A 10,486-nucleotide genomic window follows, 5' to 3' on the forward strand; every position below is an offset into this window, starting at 1 on the left:
TATATGGTAGTGGCATTCGGTTCCCAAACCAACTGCCAGTAAACCAGTCCAATTTGTTAACATTTGTGTCTGTAGATGTCTCTTCTGCTTCAGTTTCTTGTCTACATGAAACCTTCTAATCTACTAAAGAAGATGAGGGAAAGACTGGAGCAGCAGGATGCTGATGGAGACCAGTGTCATGCAGAACTAGAACAGGAGGTACAGAGCTGGAAGTGGGGTTTTGCATTTGTCTTTTACATATTTTTATATAAATATTTAATTATTATTATATAATTGCATCTTCTATAATTTTGAGAATGCTTCTTTTAATTCCTGTTAAGTGAAGACAGTTCTGTACGTGGAACTGTACACACACTATTTTGTTGCTGCGTTCATCTGCATAATTCAATCTTATATCCTATTTTGGTTATAGTCATGGAGGAAGGAAAGAAGTAGCATGTGACGGAGGAAGCTGTACTAGGCTGTTTAACAAACGGGGAAAGGGTCAGATTTTCTGAATGTCTCAGTCACATGGATGTTTTGAGTTCTGTCTTCTGTAATCAGAGGACTGTCCTTCTTCCCTTCTCATGTAATCGGTGGGAACTGTTTGATGCTGAACCAGACCTTCATCTGCAGACTTCTGAAAGAGTTTTATGAATCTTTTATGAATCTTTTCTCATAAACAGGTATTAGAAAGAATTTCCATCCATACAAAAATTGAATATTGGTTTGGTTCTTTCAGTCTGCCATGGAATCTCTTAGCAAGTATTTAGATCTAGATGTAGATGATGGGAAAATAAAGCCAATGCCTGAATTTAATTTTTGGTAATTAAAACTACAGAAACTGTTGTAGGTTACTTAAGTAACTTAAACCAGTGTAATAGTGGTTAAAAATGTTTCTGATACATGAATGTACTATTTTAAATTAGATAAGCAAATGTGTAGGCATACTTGTCCATTGATATGGCTATTGGAGGAATTACTCCAAAAGCAAAAATTGTGCTGGATCTAGATGTGAAGAGTTATGAATGTGTTTTGACTGCTAAAGCTCTTTTGATTTCTCTCCAGGCATACTACCTAATCTACATCCTCCTTCATCTAGTCAGTGAAGCTAGTATCTTTGATCGTGTAAATTCTAATCAAAGGGTAAGTAACTTAAGTAACTCCTAAAAATCTTTGGGTTTTTATCAGTAGCTGTCATCTGATAGATCACCAGTGGAAGCTAGCACTGGGGGGAAACTTGTTCTGGGGCAAAGTAAATGCGGAAGAGCTTTCTCTGCACTTTTTGCGGAGAAATAAACCTCTTCTGCATTTCTGCAAATGGAGCAACCTCAGAACACAAAGCTATGGATCAGCAGATGATTATTTTGTTAATCTTTCTCAGAAAGTAACCGTAAGTTAACTCAAACAGACATTCTAAGAAGCCAAATGATTCTGTGAACTCTTGCAGTACAGCTGAAATGTTTCAGTATAAAAAGTATCTAAAAGTACTTTGAAAGTATCCAGTCAGATGTGTTCAAACACCCCATGGTTTTCACGTTGGAGTGCAGCCATGCAGCAAGTGAAAACTAGGACTGTATCTCTTCTGTTCTCTGTGGTGATAGTTCCTCTGTGCCATGTGATGCGATGTAAGCATCTGTTAAGTAATACCTTCTGCTTAGACTTACAGTAATCCTGTTCAGATTTCTGTGATCACTTGCTCTAGTTGCTCGCGGCAGGGTGTCTATATACATCCTCTATCATGTGGAATCACTGTTGGCTTTTAAGGAATCTGTCAAATGAACTGTTTGAGAGAGGTAAAGCAGTAATGTTTGGTTAACTTTTGGGGCTTAAGTGTCTCAATTTCCTGCTCAAAGCAAAAAAGATGATCGCAGAGTGTAATCTGAAACAATTTGGTAAAGAATTATATTGTAATGGTGTTTTGAGATTTGGGGTAGGGTTGGTTTCTTTGGGTTTTTTTTTGTTTTGCTTTTTTTTTTTTTTACATTGCCTTCCTGAAGATTGTGGAGAACTTGATCTTTTTTAATATAATTTTTAATGTTTCTGTATTTCTTAATGAAGAAAGAGTCTATTATTCACTGACCTGTTATAACCATCAAGTGGCAAGAGGGGTATGGCTGATTACTGTGCAGGCTGGGCTTTGTGTAAAATCAGTATAACTGTTTCATTCCTGGTCCTCTTCCAGTGAGATGAGGTAAATTGTCATGGTCTTGAGACACCAGCAAATGTTTATATTTAGAGTTTTGGGATGTCTCACCTGCTGTGCAGAGCAGAGCCTATTAGAAGCTCTTCGGTGAGAGATTGAAAACAGGAATCTTATAAAGGAGTTCACAGAATGGGAAAGATCTTGGGAGCCCATTATCAAGAGATTATGAAGTTACAAAACTGCTTTATTAAGTAATGAGGAATTTTGAGATAAATCAGAGGTCAGTGCAAAAACCTTGGCTATGTTTTACCTGCTTAGTTAATTCCTACAAAAGAAAATGACCGGAGTCATTGCTGAAAAGGTTATTTTTTAGCTATTGTAACTTCTGAACTTTTTTTGCTGATAAATGGCACTGCACTTGCTGCCTTGGGAACAGACAGGACTTACAAATTAGCTGGTAGAAACTGTAGCAGGCTACACATCACAAATTTTATACTTCTAAACTCTTTTTTTAAAGCTCTTACATCTGCTGTACCAGGGCCATGCCAGCAACCGACAGAGGATCTTATGGTCTTGTTTTCTTTCTTTCTTTCTTTTCTTCCTTCCTTACTGTATATTTCTGAGGAAAAAATCAACTTGATGCATATTGTTTTTAAATTGCAGTAATGTCTGAAGGAAGCTTTTAGTTTTGACATGGAGGATTTAAAGAGCTGTACACTTTTGTCTTTATTTAGCAACACTTACTGAAGCTTTGTGGTGCCTTAGATAAGCACATAAAATGTGATATTAGGGAAGATGCAAGGCTGTTTTATCGAACTAAGGTAAGACAAGAAAGTTGGAGAGGGGGTGTTTTGGGATGGTTTTTAGTGTTCTTGATGTGTGGTGTTCCCCTATCTCAGCCCTGTTTTCTCTGTCTGCATCCTGTCTTTGCATGTACATAAATATATGCCCAAAATACTCTTTTTGCTAACAACAGGACTATTAACAACTGCAAAACGTTAGCTTGTCATCCTTTTAACCAGGCATCTCAACTTTTAGAACTGCAGAGTTGCCCTGTTTCTTTTCCTGTCAGTCATTGGTAGCTGGCTCCAAAGAGCAGAGGCTACATGCCGAGCAGGATACAGAAGCCTGGAATACTAGCCTATCTTGCCATGTGTCTCTGGTTTATTTTCAAATTAATGAATTAGGTGAAACTGTTGCAGATTTAAGCCAAAGGTGTATGTGATGTAGCATCAAGCTTGGATAATTGACTTTCATTTGCTTTGTGGTGTGGGGTTTACTGATGAAATTGTAATTTTATGACTTTCGTGCTTTGCATGCTGTTGTAGCAGGCCAAATCAGAGCAGTGATAAGTGACCAACCTCAGCTTTGAAAAGCCTTGGCTTCTTCAGCTTTAAATCAGACATTTGCAGTTGTGTGCATCCTTACATTTGCATCCTCAAGATTGTTCTGTTTTATTCAGCCAGATGAGTAGAGCATGGATCCTTTTACCAAGTTAAATGTTCTTGCCTTGATTTTTGTGTCTGGGGTCTCATTCACTTTAGTTTTTATTTCCCTTGCACTGAGAAGGGAAAATCTTTCTCTGTTTTTTTCCTATCACTTCATTTGTGTAATCATACAGTAACTTCTAGAGGACTCCACTGTGCTGGGTTTTAACACAGCATATGAAGCAAATCTCAGTTCTGAATGGCTTGGATTAAACACCTGCTTGTGATTGGTTATGAAAAAGCACAGTTTTACATATAAGGAGTTAATTTTGGAAGCAGGCAGTGCTTGAATTGCTTTTGTGATTGCAGTTGCAGGCACCTTTTCTAGATACAGTCAGACTTGTGTAACAAACTGAACTCACCCGAAGGATGAGGTGGGTGTTTGGAAGCCAGAGGCTTGCATGCTGATTCCAAACACTTAACGTGGGGAGTCATGTGCCTGTAATGTGTTTGTGTGGAGTACATTACTTTGCATTAAGAGTCCCAAATTACAGGGGTCTGGTTGGAATTGAGGTGGTGATACTTTGGGCTGACTATAACATTGTCCCAGTAGACCTTGGGTGTTGGGTTTATCTGGGGTTTGGGGTGAGATGGGGTATGATCTTGGCTTTCTTAGCATAAATGCCTAAAGTAATCTGTCTGAACTTGCAGGTGAAAGACTTGGTTGCCAGGATATATGGCAAATGGCAAGATGTGATACAAACCACTCGGCCTACTCAGGTACTGTAATGAAACTTTCTTCTCTCTTTTCATATTGCAGGGTGCATTTAACTCATGATTTTAGCATTTGAAAACAGCATATTCTTTTAAAGAGTATTTTTTTCTTCGTAAATGGCATGGCTGCGGCATGCAATTAAATGTATTAGAATAGAGTTTAATTAAAATTATTACCTTGTTGGCTTCAGTAAAACCAAGATTTCATCTTTATCCTTAAAAGTGCTGCTTTTGTAAAGGGCTTGTATAATACACTAAAATGTTAGTACTGAGTCAAGTCACAGGGCCTGTGTCTGATTATAGTTATTAGCAGACACTTTGAGAAGGACATTGGGGCATGAACACAATGATGCACTTCCTGCTGTGGTCTGGCAGCGTGTGACTTGGAGCCTACTTGAGTCCAGGGCTCTATCAACATATGTTTAACAGCCCTTGATAACTCCCTCCCCTTCAAATGTGTTGAATTTCATACAGTGACTAGGAAAAGCCTTTTGTGCTCTATGAAAGCACCAGTAGTAATGATGTCCTGATTAGTCTCGCATTAATATTTGCCTTCATGATGCCTAGCTGTCTTTGGTGGAATAGGTGGATAATTTCTGCTGGTACCCAGAGTTCAGAGCTGTTTCTTCCACTCTAGGGTTGTAAGATTTCTTTTCTAATGTGATCAGGCCATCTGATTGAGTCCTGTCTTGGAAAAACATTAACTTTCTAGTAATGTAGTGATACACTTCTATAAAAATGAAATTATACGTATATGCTTAGTATTGATTTCAGTTAAAAATTGTGTCATTGACCATTTGTCTGTAAAAACTATTAGTGACTCCCAGCAATGCGCAATAGAGACATAGTTGTATGTGTGACATTTCTTCTTCTAGAGGGGGAAGGAAATTAGTAACACATGGCTGCAGAAGCAACTTGCAGCTTACTAACTGATGTAAGTTGATAATGATGCAGCTCTTTCAGAGATACGTGGGGTTGATTCACATATGTGAAAACTGGCAAGTGTTTCTGAATAAAATTCTAGGCACTTGCAACACATCATGGTGATCTCTGGCTAAACACTTGCCTACTTTACACTACTATCACTGTTTTTTTGACTTGTTTACTATTTTGTTTTTGCTCTTTAGGGAAAACTGCATGATTTCTGGGAGCCAGATTCATGAAATCTTGCCTAGTTCAGGGAAAAATAACAGAAAAACTCTTAAGGAAGATACAGAATGAATGGAGCTTCACCTTGATCAGAACAGAAGAAATCAGTCACCTGAGTTGGAACATGAGCTTGATACAGGCAAATATTAGAAACACGAGGATCTGATTTGATTAACATTGCTTTTCCTACAAATACACTATTTCTGAAAAATTGAAGTGGGTAAACTGAAAGAAAAAATCAGTTATTTGTTGGGGTTTTTGGTTTTTACAGTTAAAACTCCCCAACAAACCCAACCAGCTCTTTCTGTAGTCCTGTCTGAATTAGCTAGATATATTTTATCCTATTTAGAGCTGAGGAAAGTTTTCTCATTTCTGTTGTTAATCACAAGACATATTGGAAGCTGTATGACTTAGATTTCTTGCCAGCACACACCATCAAACATCCGTGTAGGATAGCTGTGAAAGAATTGCCCCATGACATGGAATGCAAGTTCAGAAACAGTGTTAGGCCTCCCCTGTTGTGATCTGGTAAGGAAGTGGTTCAGAACTGGGCTGGATAAACACCATTGCCTGCACATGTTAATCTGCAAAGCAGAATTGGTATGAGCATCCAGTGTTTCTAAAAAACTACAAAATACAGCAGTTGCATGTGAACAAGTGACTGCTGTTGTATTCACTTGACGGTGGAAGCAGACCTTAAGCATGGTTGTGCCCAAACAGGTTAAGTGGATGCTTCTTTGCTCTGTGGTTGTGTTTTATCAAACAACAAAATGGAATTTGTTATGTTAGTGATACATTAATTTAACTTTCTCATCTTCGGGTATTTATTTATGCAGTGAATGTGACTGCAAGGGAAGTGTTTCTGTAAGACCAAGTTATAGGTGAGATCTTATTACACCAGTAGTATTGTACTACTCTTTATAAAAGAGTATGTTTGTTTCTTACATACAAACATACATATTTGTTATCTGGCTTCAGCACTGTCCTAAATGGAGAACATACTAATCCTACAGTCTCAGCTCGGTGGAGATTTGGGGAGATGAGCATTTGGTCCGCCTATGTGAAAACTGTGCAAGCCACAGGAGGTCTGAATTCCTTTGTGTGAAGTCCTGCTGCACACACAGTGTGGTCACAAAGCTCCAAGAGCTGTTTGTGAAGTAGTCAGGTGGTGATCTCCTTTTGTGCTCTCCATGCAAATGCCATCGCTTAAATCTTACGCTGTGATTAGTCTGTAGGATCTGTGTATGTATGAAGAGAAAGTTAAGGTATTGGGTAGAAGCACCAACTGAGATTCCCTCAAGTGAGATTTTTAACAGTATCAACATGTGCGTTTTATAATACTGTTTCCTTTTTAAGTTTTGTAGATTGCTCTGTCTTGTATCATAAATCCCCTATAACTTTCCAAGATTAGAATGTATAAGGCTAAAAAACTCCCCAAAACACCACCAACCTTCACATTTAAGTATGTATATTACCCATAAAGGAACTGCTATAGAATGGACACATGTCTTGTGGGAAGGTATTTTAGTTGTGAATTCATGCTAAATGTTTTGTCTTTCATTTCAAGTGTTAGTTAGCCTAAGACTGCAGCTTCTCTGTGCCCTTCACAGGATAATCAGCTTAGCTTTGTTCAAACAGAAGTTATGCTCGTGGCATTGTTGGGAGGGAGTGGAGAGGAAGAAAATCCCTTTTTTAAAAATCTCAACATGTTATTTAAGAATTGGAAGAATCTACCTCAAAGGGTATCTTTGTTTGGCAAAAGAACGGCTTTAGGCTAAACAGAATTACTGTTGTATAGGAATAGCAACATCATCCTTTGCTCCTCCGCCTTTGATAGTGTGTCAGCCTTCCCTCTGATAGCAGTTGCTTACCCTGTTTAATATATTGTATGTAATTTTCTTAATGTTTATATTTTTTTTCTCACTAATGTTGTATAAATTGCAGAGTAAGTTTACTTATGTATGTAGTGTGTATATATTTTCTTACCCTGTAAAGTTGAAGTTGCTGTCTTGTATATTTTGGAGAAGAAAAGGGGAGGGGTTTAGATTAACAGCTTTTGTATTGCAGTTCAAAGCACACTGAAACTGCTGAGGTCTTTTTCCAGATAAATTAACCACTTTGATATTTACTTTTATTTAACACAATGACATAAAGAACCAGACATGCTTTTCTAGTTACGTGGCCCTGGATACAATGGGCACGCCTCGGCTCTGTTTCACAAGAAATGGCTGCAGGGCCTATTTTGGTCTTAGGGCGCACGTTGTAATTCTTAAGTTCACAGCTGATTAGCTTACTATAAATGGAGAAAGTCCTGAAATCGTTTTTGGCTCAGCCAGTCCTGTGTTTTCATGCTTAATGCCTGTGTATACATTCTGGCATTTTCTCTGTCTTCCCCTCCTGCTTTGTCAGGACTTCTCCTCCATCTGTTTTGTAGCTGTAGTAATTCCCCAGTTGCTAAAGTCTAGACATGGGTTAAATTGGAGCTCATGGTAGCCTTGCAGAGATGATCCCAAAGCACTGCTGCAGAGCCTTGACAAGGGACTGCTGAGCTGAGACCTGCTTCAGGACGTCGGGAAGCAAAATGGCAAACCCGCTGCCCGTTATGTTTTGCCAACTCATTTACTGGCCCCCAGCCAGAAGTTACATGTGTTGGAAAAGGCTGTTTGCACAGTAAATGTCTTAACTGCTTTGGTTGTCTTCAGATAAGCATTTTGCACTGAGGTTTATCTTTTGATGTTATGTTGGCTGTATTAAGAGCCATGTTATCTCATTTCATGTGAAATTAGGTGCACTTTATTGCAGTCATCACAGGCAAAAAATTAAAGGCTGACTATAAAATGTACATTTGTGGCTCTTGCCTTTTTCCCCTCCCCCCCCCCCCCCCCCCTTGTCCTCACAAGGTTCTGCATGGCTTAAAAAAAAAACAAATGCACTCAACAGCTTCTGGCTTTAAATTGAAGAAACCTGCCAGCAAAACTGTTTGCACTTCTCCTGTTCTCGCTGTTCCTGTTGTGGAACTTGGTAATGGATGGGGATTTCAGAAGTGATTAATGACTTGCAGGTAGGTCTGGCTGAAGGTCAGTAGGACAGGTACGCTCCATTGATGCAGTGGCTGCAGGAACTCTCTGAAGTCCCCAGAGTTGATAGTTTAGTTGAGAATATTGTTGGGAAAAGCAGATGACTGGAACAAGTAGGTGAACTGCACCATTACTGCTCGGGGACCAGCTGGTGAGATTGCTGTGTGATGGGATTTTAGAGGTAGCATTTCAGTGTGGAAAAATGCCTTTTTTTAACGACGAGGCATGGGTACTGCAGTGTTAATGTCCTGAGCGCTGACGAGGCAGGTCTGTCTGCATCAAAGGTGACTGTGACTGGGTAGCATTGTCTGGCAGCCAGCTCTGGGCCTGGGAGGTGGCCTGCCCCAGGAGAGGACAGCAGGAGTATGGTATCTGGGGGGGGATTCAGACAAGCACTTCTGGGTGGTTGGGATACAAAGAGGATTCTACTGACCTTGTTACTAGCAGAGGACTTTAAGCCACAATTATTAATGGTGGTCTTGTGTGTTTGGTTTTCTTTCCCAGGAGAACCCTATGTATAGCATAGCATCCCTGGCTTGGGTTTGTATCTCGCTTGGTTTTCTTCTGCTGATTGTGTGACTTTGTGTTCCACAGCAAATGAGAAAGGGTGCTGCTGGAGATGAGCCTCCTAATTCTAGGGGGTCAGTCCTTGGGCTTATGAGCTCTTGAGCAACTTCTTGTGAGAGTTCCCCCACAGGAAGCAGCCCGCCGTGCCAGAGGGGCAGTTGTTGGCACTGTGACCTATTAATGCTTGTTTCTGCATCCTGAGGAAGAGAAAAGGCTCCCGGGACTGGCCGATGTGAGGAAAGGAAGAGGCTCAGTGAGCTTGCAGGAGCCAAGGCAGCTGCTGTGGGATCCTCCAAAGGAGCTGCCCGGAGAGGGCAGACAATCATTAGTGGATTTAGCTCATTCCTTGTGGTTTAAGTTATCAGAACGTTCTTAATGATGTTCAAATTGCCATTTTCCCATCTTCCCCCCGGGCTGTGAAATACCTTGATGTTTTGCCTTGTGGATGTTTTGCCAGCTTTACTGGTGGGGCCCCTTCTTATCTAGTGTTGAAAAGGGCTTTCAGTGGTGTGGGCTGATGATGGGGAGGATCCTGGAGAAAGTAAATTCCTCAGAGGACTTCTTGCAGAGGTGCTTTTAGTTTTGCCTGGCTGCTGCTTTTTTCAGCCAGTGCTTCCTTGCCTTTGCAGTAAGGAATTTGAAAGGGAATATTTTATCTGGTATTCGAAGTAGGGCTGAGTGGTGAGAGAAGAAAAACATTCACATCTTCCTGTCTTGATATTTCAGTGTGGATGCTGAAAGCTGGTCCCCATACTTGAGGCTGCTGGTTAAGATGTATTTTCAGGTGACTTTCAAGTGGCATTCGGGTATGTTGAACTTCTCTGAATGCCTCCCCTGTTGCTGTGTGGCGAGTTGCTGCTGATGTTTCATCTCCTTCAGGTTGTCTCCCTGTTTCTGTAGGGAGGTTACAGGGGAGGAGATGGAAACTCCAGGATTGTTCCCCTTGTTGTCATCAAGGCGTCTTTGCCATCAGCCTGAGGGTAGACCCGAAGCTTTTCAAGGCAGGTTTGGCCTGTGTGGTGTGTAGGGGAGGGTTCCTGGCCCTTCTGCCAGCGCTTCCCTTTGGGTTTGTGCTCACTGCTGCAGCTCCCTGAAGCCGGACGAGTGATGCTCCTTCCCTCTCGCAGAGCAAGGCAGAAAGGGTAAATAGATTATTTTTTGCTGTGTTTGTGCTACCAGGCATGTCCTTCACTAGGGCAGCGAGTGCTGTGAGCTGGGCTTGCAGGCTCCATGGCTTTACCTCTGGGTCTGAGGCTCTCTTCTCCTAAAGCCTGTTTGCAGGTGAAAGCCCTGGCTTGTCACAGCACAGGCAGGAGCAGGGGGTCCCCTTCCTTTCCAGGCTGACCACCAGGCTGCAGCTGGAATAA

At 40.8% G+C, this 10,486-nt stretch overlaps 1 protein-coding gene across 7 annotated transcripts in view; it reads left to right on the top strand.

Annotated features, from left to right (window-relative positions):
- Nucleotides 1-5,701, top strand: part of SLF2 (SMC5-SMC6 complex localization factor 2) — a 31,492-nt gene extending 25,791 nt beyond the window's left edge. For 4 of the 7 annotated variants that reach the window (XM_061458886.1, XM_061458883.1, XM_061458889.1 and 1 more), the window contains 5 exons: nucleotides 76-198; nucleotides 1,048-1,125; nucleotides 2,860-2,946; nucleotides 4,264-4,332; nucleotides 5,454-5,701. In XM_061458886.1, coding sequence (XP_061314870.1) covers nucleotides 76-198; nucleotides 1,048-1,125; nucleotides 2,860-2,946; nucleotides 4,264-4,332; nucleotides 5,454-5,489 — 393 coding nt within the window. In that variant the 3' untranslated portion in view covers nucleotides 5,490-5,701. The other 3 variants (XM_061458885.1, XM_061458887.1, XM_061458888.1) reach the window with 3 other exon arrangements.
- Nucleotides 5,702-10,486: the final 4,785 nt, after the last annotated feature.

This window comes from Pezoporus flaviventris, unplaced genomic scaffold, assembly GCF_033815535.1.
Source record: "Pezoporus flaviventris isolate CSIRO_AGI_PZ_B2104156 unplaced genomic scaffold, CSIRO_AGI_Pfla_v1 ptg000029l, whole genome shotgun sequence".
Lineage (NCBI taxonomy): Eukaryota > Metazoa > Chordata > Aves > Psittaciformes > Psittacidae > Pezoporus > Pezoporus flaviventris.